Source organism: Parasteatoda tepidariorum, chromosome 9 (assembly GCF_043381705.1).
Source record: "Parasteatoda tepidariorum isolate YZ-2023 chromosome 9, CAS_Ptep_4.0, whole genome shotgun sequence".
Classification (NCBI taxonomy): domain Eukaryota; kingdom Metazoa; phylum Arthropoda; class Arachnida; order Araneae; family Theridiidae; genus Parasteatoda; species Parasteatoda tepidariorum.
Genome location: NC_092212.1, coordinates 85,315,126 through 85,329,117, shown reverse-complemented (window position 1 = coordinate 85,329,117; position 13,992 = coordinate 85,315,126). Strand labels below are relative to the sequence as shown.

General features: G+C 33.2%; 1 protein-coding gene across 2 annotated transcripts in view; it reads left to right on the top strand.

Annotated features, from left to right (window-relative positions):
- Positions 1-8,932: 8,932 nt before the first annotated feature.
- The window catches only part of LOC107454370 (techylectin-like protein), a 36,064-nt gene continuing 31,004 nt past the window's right edge, over positions 8,933-13,992 (top strand). Inside the window, exon 1 of one of the 2 annotated variants that reach the window (XM_043054342.2) lies at positions 8,933-9,079. In XM_043054342.2, coding sequence (XP_042910276.1) covers positions 9,069-9,079 — 11 coding nt within the window. In that variant the 5' untranslated portion in view covers positions 8,933-9,068. The remainder of the gene's footprint in view (positions 9,080-13,992) is intronic. The other variant, XM_043054343.2, reaches the window with a different exon arrangement.

The following is a 13,992-nucleotide window of genomic DNA, read 5'->3' as shown; positions in this document are numbered from 1 at the left end:
GGACAGGTTTGTTGGCCACTCTTTCAGGAGTAACCTATTACGTGGACCAACGTTGCAGTCACAGTAAGAACAGATAGTACAAAGAACGAAAGAACTTCCATGAAAGAAAGTCCGGTATTCGAACCCAGAACCTTTCTGATACAAGGCCAGTTCCTTGACCCCTACGCAGTCAGTCAGGTCGGCCGTATTAAAATAGAACTGAGGGACCCAGTTAGCCTTCCGACACTCCACAAGTCAAGAGCTGAAATCACGTGACGGAAGGAGTGCAATGTTTGGAGTAGGTGTAAAGTTTTAGTAAGCTTGAAGTCTCACATTTTATATCAAGCGTTCTTTACTAAATTAATAGTAAAAAAAAAGGTTTTTTAAAAAAGTAATTACAAAAGAAAAGTAATGGACGGTAATATTTTAGTACGTTTCTACTAAGGGAGAAGTTTCCAGAAATGGATCCTGTAGGGGTTATCAGATGAAAAGAAAAACTGAAAAAGTTTCATTTCGATAGTTTGTTATTATCAGTGCAATGAGTCCAATTAACACCGCAAAGCTGAATAATGCGCTTTGACGGAGATAAAAGTCTCAAATTGGGTCCATGTGTCTTATGAGATAATAATAATAATAAGAAGAAGAAGAAAAAAGGTTCATTTGATATTTTGAATTATAGGGGTACTTAGCCTAATAGACTAACACGTTTTTATCAAGACGTAACTTAGAGTTCATGTAGGCCGGCCAGCTGGTCGCCGCAACCAGCTAGTTTTTAAATAAAATACATTTAATTTAAATCATACGTCATCATTATCATCATAGGTGGCCAGACAGCCTAATGTCCTCCTCTGAAGAATTCTCCACAATGACTTCCGATTTATCTTTGATCTCCAATTCTTTTCATTCATTACAAGACTCCAACGATTCAACCCATCTTAACCGCAGCCTTATTCTCGCTTTCTCCTTCCAGTGGGTTTAGGAAGCAGCATCTTTTTTTATTTTATTGTATTGTCATCACTCATTCGAATCACGTGGGCCATCCAATTCATTCTATTTATTTGAATAATTTTGGGTTGTTTATAAGTCTTGTACAGTTCAAAGTTAAATCTTCTTCTCCAGTTATTGTTTTCATTTGCACTACCCAGTATACTCCGCAAAATTTTTTTTCTCAAATGTTGCGATGCGAATTTCCTCCATTTTTGTCAATTGTCCAAGCCTCAGAAGCATGTGTCGAGACTGGAATTGTAGATTAAGAACTTTGTTTTTATAGAAAGAAACCTAGATTTAATAAATCTTCTCAGCCCACCTATTTTTAAATCATACGAAAAAAGTAGAAATATGTCATTTGATATAACTTAATAATAATGTTTATATACTTTCCTTAGGATCCAGAAATTTTTTTTAATCGGATATAAAAAGTCGGATTTTCAAAAAGTGCCCGAATCGAAACCACCGATTCTGCAGCTCTGAAAACGTAAAAAAAATGAAAAATATTCCGTTGCGAAGAAGATGTGCAGAGCTATTTCCTCCTCCTCCTCCTCTTCAATCCAGAAGGAGAGGAGGAGGATGATGGGAAGGCCTTATCACTGAAATGCAGGCAGAGTATTTGGTATTTATCAGTCAGGATGCAGGTGTCCACTAATTTGTTCTGGGCTATTATTTCTTCCCCCCCCCCATCTCCTGAGATTTTGTTTTTCCCCCCGAAGCTCGATAAACGGGAAACAAAAATAAGGCTTATTTTCTTTTATTGAATGCGAATGGAATATTGGATTTAATTTTAGGTTTTCAACAACTATCGATTACTTTAAAAGTAGTTTTCTGTTCGCTTTTCTTTCGTAAGGCTTTTTTCTTGCTTCATTGGGACAGATTGGGAAACGGGAAGAAACTTTTCACTCACCTCCATTGACTCTCCTCCCTCTATATATACAGTGAAACCCCGCTATAGTGAACTCCTGGATATAGTGAACGAAATGTTTGCTCCCGTACCTATTATTATTTTTTGTGGATAGAGTGAGTGAACCAAAAAGAAGAGAGGAAATTATGAACTTTTTTCTCTCTTCTACTGATTTTTTCTCTCCGTCTTTTGGGTCATTTTGAAATTTCTACATAAAATACATGTACCTATTTTTAAGACCATTTACTGAGTGGAATGTAGCCATTTTCTTGTTGGCTTCTTCTATCTCAGTTACCCATCCCTACATTTTTGTACGCAAGACGAAGAGTAGTCATAAAAAATAAAAGTGAACACATTTTTTGTGATTGTTTTTTAATCATTTTTGTATATCTTTTTATGGGTCATTTATTTAAATAATGTGTCACAACAGGGAGCGGTGCGGAAAAATGAGTTAAAATGGTTTGCAGTACGAATATAGCGAACTCTCGGTTACAGTGAACAGAAATGTCGGTCTCTTGAGGGTTCACTATAGCGGGGTTTGATTGCATATCCCAATAAAGACAAAAAGGATAAAAAGAAAAGAGAGAAAAACGAAGAAAATTAATTAGTTTTATTAACAGGCTGCAAGTATATAAAACTCATAAAATAAGTTTAAATAGTGAGAAAACATGGTAAATAATAAAGATTAACGACGAGAAAAGAAGAAAAATCATTAAAATAAAATTATTTTTAAAAATATTTAAAGTTTTTTTTTCCCATTTATCTAAAAAAATAAAAAAATTATTAAAAATCCCGAAAATATTTATATTAATCTGATCATGTACACAGTGACATATGAAACCATGAAATTTCCCAATCCAAAGGAATAGGGACACTATATTACCTTTTCGATGAGTAAAAGGATTCTTTAGTAGCAGTTTACATCAAGGAAATCCTTTGAATGAGAGGCATTTTTTCTTAAAATTCAGACACCAAAAAAATTATAATTTTCTTAATTGCAAATTAAATGAAGCGAATTGTAATTTTAGAAGGGGCTGTGAAACGTTCAAGTGAGGTTAAACCCCCCTTTGACCCCCGCGGTCCTTTGACCATTGATATTTGAGTATAGTGAAAAGTGAGCTGATGTACACCTAAATGAAACCACGACGATCGAAAAATGTTTTCAAACTATTGAAATGAGTTTGTGGGTTCGATCCCCGACGGTCGTAGACTCCCCGTGTAGTAAATGGTGACTGATGCGCATTAAATCTGTCGAGTCTCAATGCCCTTTATGTTCCCATAACAAATCATACCTCTGGGGGTACTGATCCAGGAGTTCCCTTGTCTTCTGGATCGGTTCAAAATGACAAGGCTACAGAGTTGAACGTTAGTAGTCGTAAACCCAAACAATTGGGTCGGCTGTTCAGCAATGGTTATAAAATAAAACTATCGAAACACTTTGTGGTTTGTCTCTGTGGTCAGCATTTGAAACCTTATCGATCTTTCTCTTAAAGAGAATTTGACATCAGCGGAACATTTTTCAGCTCTCCGCCGTTTTGCTTCTACAAAAGATTTGACACTTTTATAATGACAATCTGAAATACCTGAAGGATCGGATATTTCACCCACCATTTTAATCGTTCATTTTTAGACATGTGATATTTTTATTTCGTTATATTTTTGTTAAAACTCGATTTCGACTCGATAAAAACTCAAATTCGACTCTAATAAAACTCCCTTTTCCATGGAAAAGGAGTCGCGATACATAATATTTTAATATATTTATAATTTATTTTGAAATATTGAAGTATTTGTAGTCATTTAAATTGTAATGTGTGTTTAGTTTTAAATTATTTTAATCTATACCATCATCAAAAATGCGTAATAGTTCTGGAGAAATGGAAAATTTTAAAATGTGATTTATTTGAAGTATTGTTCGACTGTCCTTTCAAAATTTGGATGTTAACAAGATTTCATACTTGCTTTGCTTCGCCCCATATCTGTTTCGCCATCCTTCTTTCTCGGTGAGAAAAATAAATATTCTATTAAATATATTTCATTTTCTGTTGTTGTTGCCGTAGGCCATTTAAGCAATGGGTGTGATCGTTCTTGCTTTCCAGTGGCGCCATCTGTGGTCAAGAATGCGACTCCTGCCATACCCATACGGCACACCCGTTAATTGGGCCAACCCATTCATACATCCACAGAACATAATTTTGATCAGAACCAGAGAGCGATCCCTCTTCAATCCCCAGAGGTATCATTTGTTACGGGAAAGACTTTGGAAGACTTTGTGACTTGACAGATTTAGCGTGCACCGCTCACCATTTACTGCACGGGGAGTCTGCGGCTGGCTGGACACAAGCGTGAGTCCAGTATCCTGCCAGCCAGGCTATCCCGGCCCCTCAAAGGATGTTAAAATATAAAAAAAGCATATTTTTTTTCACTATTGACCTCTCCCTTCTTAACAAAATATAAATCTACATAACTAACTTGCCTTGTTTTTCGGCTTTTACTCATTTTGAGACTTTCTGAAATGATGTCACTTTGCACAAAACAAAATTTACTTTTGGTTGTTGTTGTCCATTGACACGCATGAAATCCATTAGTCCCCGAGAAAGGGAGATTATGCACATCATGGATCCATTGACAAATTTACTTTATGAAATTTTGAAACTCCTTCAATATTTAATTTCTCTGAATTTTTATTTCATCTGATAATAATTGAACCGTTTCAAAACTTTTCAAGTTTGACGCAACAATAGTGACTTCAGTTGAAAGAAATTACGTAAATTTGTTTCATTTCGGAACATTGTAGATAAAACAGGTTGTTTGAACTACTCATGATGATAGCAAAAAAAAGGAGTTAATTATCACGAAATTCAAATAATAATTGGGGTCAAATAATAAGAGGTGAGACAGTTGTGCAAACGATCATCATGTTTCTTCCGGTCTTTTCATGCACGAAACAAAAACATATTGAACGAAGAACTCATTTGAAAGTTGAATATATATATATTTTTATAGATATATGTAAGTTCAAGATGTAAAGAAAACATGAAAAAAAATTACAGAACAATGAAAATAGGGAAAAACAAAAATAATAAAAATAATAAATAAAAAAAATAGTGGGGGGGATCCGGGGGAAAAAATCCGAAAAAAAGGGGAGGGGGAATTTAAGGAATTCAGAAAATAATTTATTAATTTTTTTCCCCGGATTTCTATTATTATTATTATTTTCCTTTTTTCATTCTTGTGTAATTTTTTTCATGTTTCCTTTACATTTTGAACTTATTTTATGAGTTCTATTTACTTGCAGCTTATGCGTAATAAATAAAACTTATTGTTTTTCTTAATTTTCTTTTTGTCTTTTTTGTATTTATTTATTGAATATTATAAATAAATTATATNTATATATATATATATATATATAACATCTAAAATAATAGCTAAGTATAATTAAAGGGATCTTACGCAAACCTGAAAAGAATTATATTTTCTAATTGTGGACTCTTCTAAGGGAAGGGAACATCAAATAATCTCTTTCACATAATAAAGGAAGCCCTCATAACGTATCTATAATTAGTTAGAAATGTAATCTTTTATTTATAAAATGAATCCATGCTGCGCAATTAAATGTGTTTATGAGGCCGAATTTCCATTCCATTTAATAAATACTATTTTGAGATTCAACAAAATATTCTGTGGGTCTAAATTATAATCCTTTATTTTTCTAAAACTTAGTTTCACTTAATTCTTCATCGACACATGATTTATTTGTCAAGTTGAAATTCAATAATAATAAAAAAAAACTCTTTATTTCAGATAGAATTTTTTTCTAACTGACTAGGAATTAAATGAAATGGAAGTAATAAAAAAGGAATAAAATATTTGTCCGTAGTAAAATCTATTTTCCGATCGCAAAGTTGCAAAAACTGCAATAAAATCCATCAAAAAAAGTCCCGCTGTGGACGGATCATCAAGACACGGTTCCCAGCAGGTCACCGAAATCAAGCATCACTGGCTGTGGCCAGTGTGCAGGTGGGTGACTACTTGGATCAGTCTGCGTAGTGACCGAGGGTGTGCGGTCTGGGTCCTCGTTAAACTGTTCTACCGTAAAGTGCTCGACTTCGTTTGCAGGTCGTCGGGCTACCGGAGCGGGGGTGCCGTTTCCTCTGCAGAGGATCAAAATTGTGATGGCTTTTCTTCGGATCATCCTCAGGGATGTCTCCCAGACCGTCGCCAATAGCCCACTGTGGTGCTCTATAGTGTGACGTAAATGAACTAATATTACAATTAAAAAACATTTAAGCTTGCTAACCTTAAATTTGAATGAGTTTCAGTTACCGTTTCGTACTGCTGCCACCGCAGCTTTGTGGTTGATTCACTGATAGACGGTTGTGAATTCAAAAGACCCTCTATTCATCAACGTTCGTCAAGACAACCCTTCAGCTGCTCTCACCTCAAAACCTTAAACATTCAAGATTATACAGAACCGCAACTTAGAATTATATAGTCTGTCTATAGAAAGAACTCCCCTTTCCTCGATGTCTAGGGCTGTCTGCTGCTATGGAAACAAGAAATACTGCATTTCGAGGAGGGGAACTTCTTTTTCCCCTGATGCCCCTTTCTATCACCAACCCGAGTCAAAACCTGTCTTAAATAATGCCCAACACTTGAAATAATTAAACCTCGTAACCATAGTAACTGCCACACGAATGGTGAGGGGAATTTGTTACATAGACAAACTATAGTTCTTTGAGGTGCGATTTCTAAAGGAGTGATGACGACACATACTCAGTAGAGACTGTGGCTGCACCTTTCTTTAAAGAATGGTTTTCCCGATAGGACACATGTAGAAAAATAGTTTCTTAAACGAATACATTTTGTTTTCAAAGATAATTTTTTATGCCAGTTTTCCATAATGGTGCTTATTGTCCAAACACGCCTCGGATTTCTAATCACGAAGAATATATTTTTTTCTGGTATGTAGAATTTATTTTATGGTATCATTTTATGTATTATGAGCTCGACATTCTAAGGAACTTTAATGGACGACAAAAAAAAAATGAAATAACTTCTACACATAAACTCAATTCCGATTTTGTTTGTGAAAATTGTCTTTAGGGAAAAAGTCTTCATAGTGGAATTTTTTCTCTCTCTCCGAAAACCAATAAACATAAAACGATGAAAAATAATGATGTTCCTATACTCATAAATAGAGAAAACCGTTTTTTTTTTATTTATAAAGCTATGGATAAAATCTCATTGGCATTAATATTTTACAAGTAAAATCAAAATCGTCATTGTGCCTGCGTCATGAACAGTGACGTGTGACACTGTGATTTTTACCGAAAACGTGACATGGCTATTTCAATGGATAAAGACCCCCCCCTCCTCCCGAATTCATACCAAGAAGCCATAATAGACAGAGAAAATCAACAAGAAGAAAGATTTTAAGAATTTTTTTTTCTAGTCCTCGTTCTACTATGCACATTTTGGCAGTTTGTTTTCTCTTCTGAAAATTTAAATATTTTGGCTTTTGAATGTAAATATTTTAGAAATGATAGATTTATGGCCACGCGATTACATTTATAAGTCAATAAGAAGATAAAGTTTCAATGTGTCTTCAACGCTTTCAAGCTTTAAATACATATATTCTATGCCTTTTAAATCGAAGAAAAAATAATCTTTTTGGGGTGACCTATGTCCATAGAAACTCAGCTCTTTACTCGAGCATCCATAAGAGCCGGATCTCTTAGCCCGCCTTCTTTAAAATTTCTTTTTTTGAAGAAGAATAACAAAACCATTTAATTTAAAAGAAAAAGTAAAATTCCTTCCAAATTCACTGATGCTTTTTTTTCTCTTTGTTGTTGTTAATAAAAATCACTCTTCTACCCAAAACAATTGAATAGAGACGCAATTTTTTTTACTGTAAGTGAATATTAAACGGAAACTGAATTATTTTGCGCGCAGCAAAACGGCATTTATTATGAATCCTACATACTTCAATTTTTGACTCATAGTTCCTAAAAAATAAATAAATTGAGTTAAATTGAAATCAATTATATAAAAAACAAAATCAACAAAAATGTTGTGATCGCCTTATTAAGATCAGTGGTTACCCATGGATCAAATGCTTTCTGGATCGCTAAACACCACCACCATTTCAAATCATGAGTTGCAAAATCTGTCTCCATGGATGTATGACCGATTTTCATATCCCGGCTATTTACGACTTTCGAAATACTTTTCCTTCTCCAGCATTCATGTTTATATTAAAAATCACACCGTCAAGCCCGTAGGTAGGTACTTAATTAGATACTAGGTCACACTAGAGCTATTGGCGACGGTCTGGGAAACATCCCTGAGGATGATCCGAAGATATGCCATCGCTATTTTGATCCTCTGCAGAGGGGATGGCTCCCCTGCCTTGGTAGTCCGACGACCTGCACGCGAAGTCCAACGCTTTACGGTGGAACAGTTCAACGAGGACCGATACCGCGCATTCTCGATCCTTACGCAAGCTAATCACCCACCCGCTTACTGACCTCAGCCAGTGATGCTTGACGTCGGTGTTCTACTGGGAACCGTGTCCATTGCGGGACTCAAGCCAGTCATTCTACGTTCATAATATGAAAAGACATTAAAAATGCCTGCTAGTGAAAATAAAAACAAGCAGCGGATGCCATAGCAACGCATGCAATGACGACGCATGCGCACTGTTTACTAGTATTCTTGAACAGAGTTGAAAAGTGTGTGGAGGCCATCCGATACAAACGAAGACCCATTTTGCCATAAAATTAAATAATATCAATACTAATATTAAAAGAATAGTTGTCTGTTTTAAAACGCTTTAGAAACTATTATAATATCGTGAATAATAAAGAAGAATACACAAAACGTTCAATATAAATTGAAGGCTCTGTATTTTGAAATATTTTTCCGTCATAACGGAATACTCAGATTCTTTAAGGTTTAAATTATTCTTCAACTGAGATGAATACACTGATGATTTTAATGCCATATACATAAATGAAAGGCAAACAACGGGTGTTGATTCCGAGTAAAACCTTTTTTGTATGTCACGGGCAAACAGTTGCTCTGTTTGCTCAGTCGGTGTCATTAAATTAGGAGAATTTTTATTTTCATTCTTAAAACATACGTTAAATGATTTTTCTAAATTTATCCAGCATTATTACTTCTATCTCCTCTCATGGCTACCGGGTGAGTCTTTCATTCATTCATTATTAAATTCTGACATCTGTCTTGTTAAGTCCCTACTGGTCATATTATGAGACTTCGCTCTTTTAAGATTCTGTGTAAAATCCTAATGATCAGGTGATGCTCTATACAGCTTCATTGTTTTGTCGAGATTGTTTGCACTTGTTTACGTTCCTGTATCCATGATGGGTTAAATGAGACGATATATCATATATATTCGACAATCCGATACATGAGACGATATAATAGATAAATATAGAATATTTATTGTCATTATATTAGTATATTATAATTATCAGACGCACTATAGTATTTTTATAATGACATGTTTTCCACGAGTTTAGAGTCAATGCTTTTATATTTAAACATGCATGTCATGGGTTTTTATTCAGGAGATTTTTCGTGTACTTCCTATTTGTATTTATTTGTTACGTATAGCATGACAATGTTAACCCTAATTGATGCACGAACGCAAACAAGGGCCAAAGTCGCATAAACACAATAAAGCTGTATAGAGTATCACATGATAATTAAGATTTGACATAGAATCTTAAAAGAGTGCGTCTCAAATTATGGACTGGGACTGTGTGTTCATTAAAAAATGGAACTCTTTTCACACTTCTCTGGAAAAGTCTTATTACAGTCATTTTATGAGTGACTCCATCCGAGGGAATTTTATTTCAGTCAACTTTAAATTCAGTCTGAAATAAATCAAGATAATTGGGTAAATGAGGGATCGACTTTATAATGTGCGCGTTAAATGCATTTGGAGCAGCTGAAGTAAGTCTAGAAAAAGTGAGGATTTTTTACAATCAGCCTGTTTGCAGAAAGCCGGAATATTCAACTAGCCTACGTCGCATTTATATAAACAGCATCACAAGAATGAAGTACGTCCCGATAAAAAAAAAATAAAAAAAATCTTTAAAATTATTTTTTTCAAGGGGGAAAAATGTATCCATATAAAAACGTTTTTATCTGAATACGTTTTGTCCTCGATTGTTCTTCAATGGATCGACTAGTAGGTTATTTTTATTGTTTGTTGATTTTTTTTAAGTTAAAGGTTGCATCGGCCGATATATATGTATGCGATCGTTTCAGACGCTATAAAATTCGCTATAGCAGATGAAATGTCGTTGTTGTGAGTTTGTCTTTGTATGCAAATACACATAATGTTGTAGTAATGTCAAACAATGAATAAAAAGACTGAAATAAACACTTTTTTTTGTACAAAGCTCAGATCGATTGTAGGCTGGACTGGGTGTAGCAGAAAAAGCAATAGATTTTGACGTCATTCATACCATTGAATGTTATTTTCAATACAAAAAAGCTAACATTTAAAATCCTTCTTTTGTTTCAATTTATATTCGAAAGTTAAACGGAAGTCGTAAAATATAAGGTTAAAAGAAGGGTTCATATAAGATGCAGTCGTTTCCGATTGTATACCTACTCATACTATTTTTTTAACCCTCTATAAGAATATGAACAGCAGAGAAGATGTAAGAATTTAAGAAGCTATTCATTAACACTAGAGAGGCTGAAATACCTACATAGCTCAAATGCAGTCAAAATAACTGCATTGTGAAAGAATAACTAATGTATAAAGAAATTTGTTTAAAAGCAATTTTTAATATCTCTGATATTATTTTCAGTTATTAGTAAATATAAACCCTAAAAATAATTATAAAAATCACAAAATTCTCAGAAATTGTGTCATTCCATATATCATTGTTTTTCTAATTGAAATTTAAAAAGCAGTCAAAACGACTTCCTTGGGCAATCTAATGTTAAAAAAAATGTCTGCTCATTCCAAAAAACGCATTTTTAAGATCATTTTTTAAACAAATAGATTATCAAAATGTATTTGATTTAAATAATGATTGTCTAAATCCGTTGGTATCTGTTGTTATCGGTGCATTCTAACGGACTCCAAGAAGTCCTATAAATGTATCCTTCATTAAAAATATCCAGAAATGTTTAGTAATTCATTAAAAGTTATAACTGTATTAACGGTAGTTAACGTTTTGAAATGGTTAACTGGCAAAGAAGTGAATACTTGCTTTTGCATTCACTTTTGCTGCGTTCAGTCAATTAAAATAAAGAATACAAAACAACTATTTAAATTCTCAATTAATATGTTAAGAATTAAATAATGCCAAATAATCTCTTTAACGAATTAAAAATTATCCATGATTAATTTAGAATTTAAATTATTATTGGATTAAATTTCATGTCAATAGAATCTGCAATGAAAGTGTTTTAAGTGAATACTTTTTAATTATGATTTATCTTTATTATTATCTTTATTATTGATGCATCTTTATTATTGAAGTATCTTTGTTATAAAAAATGACTGTGAAGCAGTCGTGGGGGTTAGTGAGCGAAGGGAACAAGTGGCTTAACTTTATAGTCCTAAATTAAATAGTGTCTTAATAATTTATATTATTTATCAGAATAAAATCAATAATAAATGAGTTTGTGTGTGCGTGTGTATCCCTTTAGTACAACAGAACCGTCGGTTTTATAGTCCTGAAATATAGAGAGGGTGCAAAAGTGGTCATTTTAGTTCCCGATCCTAAAAATCGTTCAAAAACTTTGATTAAATCGGAGACATTTAAAAATGAAACATCCCCATTGGCTTAGACCTGACGTCCTATATATAAATGAAGCTGCAGACGATTTTATAGAAAACGTTAGTGATGATTGCTCGCTCATAGCTCTCATTAATCAAAAGGGAAGTTTATGACACGTTCTCAGATATTTAATTGCGTACTTGCAGCTTAAGGAGAAGACAATCACAGTAACAAAGGCACGTGCCCTATAACATCAGCGTCAGCTGATCGTTTATAAACAAGATGGCGTGTTAAAGTCAAGCTAATTTCTCCACATAGGTTGGAATGTTAATTAATGTGAGATCAATTAAATACAACTGTGCATCACGCATGGAATCTGTTAAAATACAATTCTTTTTTGTCTATGTGTTTTACTTAACTTCAATTTATTATTTGTTTATGTATTTTATTGTAGCCGTGATAGATAATTTTGTTTTGTGCAACTTCGATGCATAATCAGTTTGTTTATGTCTTACAAGGCTTCGTGCCGGTTCTATAAGAAGAATAAAATGAAAGAGTTTAAATCTTTGTGAAAGCATATAGAATGTGTCAGTTTCGAGAATTAATACTTGACGGGCTTAGTGTACTCGAAATAGAATGGAAAGAACTGTTGTTAACGTAATCAAATGGCACGTTTTAACAGACAATCAGAATCGAAATACCCACACTACGTTACTGGCAAGTATCACACATAGTCTTTTTTATTCGTTGCGTCAGATAAACTCAATAATCAACTTGAACGGGGTAGCATAGGCAGACTACGTCACCAAACTTTATTTAAGTAATACAAAATCACGTGTTTACTTTTTTATATAAATATAGTTATATTTTCAAGGCCTATTTAGATAAAACTAAATAATTTAAAATCAACGATATTTGAAATGAAAAAAAAAATAAATAACGTACTGAAAAGCAAATTTAATAGAGAAATAGCACTAAATCGCTTAGGGGATGTGCAAAAAATCGCTCTGTAAAAAGTACAAAGAGAAATAAAAATAAGCCACGTACTAAAGAGAAACATTAACGGAGAAATTATTCTATTTCATTTAGCAGTAAGTCACCAAAGTATATTGATGCCCATAATGATTCATTTTGGTATTAGTTACTACCTGCATATTAAAAATACATAATTAGTTAAGAAATTGCACTCATTCGATTTGGAGAAAAGCAAAATCTCATCATACTATTTTTGACAAAAATGATGCTTAATCAGTAGTAGTTAGTATCACTGGAAAAAAAAACTATGTACCAAATAGCAAAATTAATGGAAAAATTGCACTAATTCATTGCAGAGAATATTAAAAATATCATCATACTATTGTTGTTGCCAAAGAGATTAATTAATTTTGGTAATAGGTACTAAATGAAATACAAAATAAGCTAAATGTAAGAAAAAGAAAATTAATTGGAGAAATGTTCGTACAGGAAGAATATAAAAACTTCCCATACTATTATTGACGCTAATACTGTATCGTAAATTTTGATAATAGACACTTCGGTTCTATGGTAATTGGTGCAATTTTCATCAATATCAAATACAGAGCTGCCAACTCTTCCTGTTTTTTTGGAAGATTTTATTTTCCTATTTTAAGTCGTAGCGAAATCCATGTTATTCGATTAAACTTTTGAAATTATAATATTATAAATGAGTTTGGCCACCTCTACATATAAAAAGGTACAACATAAATATATATATATATATATAATAACAGGGCTACATCTCTGTTATCATTGGTATATTCATATTAAGAAATGCAGTTGAAAGCCATGATACGCTATAAAAAGCTTTATTTAAAGATAGCTGGTGGTTACAACAGTTCACATCTCCACTCCACACAGGAGGGGGTTTGGACAAAACTCCAAATGGTTATTGGAATATGTTATTCAGCAAGAGACATGCAAAAACCCTCGCTCTCACATTAAATACTACAGATATAGGTGTACTTAGGTCCCAGTCGCACATGCCTTTGTAACTTTATGGAAAATCATTTAATGCTTCCTAATATGGAAGTGAAAGAGGCACAAGATTCTAAAAATAAGAATCCTTTGAAGTATAAATCTAATTATAATTCAATGGTATGTTTTCATCTTTGAAGTCCGAAAATGGAAATTCTACATCTATTCTTTACCAAAGACATTTTCTGAAAACGAAAGAGTTTTAATGGTTTTATTAATATAAAAGTTTTTATAATTTTTGTATTATATATATATATATATACTGGCCAGTCACATTAATGTGATCACCTGTAATTAGCTAGAATNTATATATATATAAAAAAGCATAATAGTCTTAACGATAGCGAATTT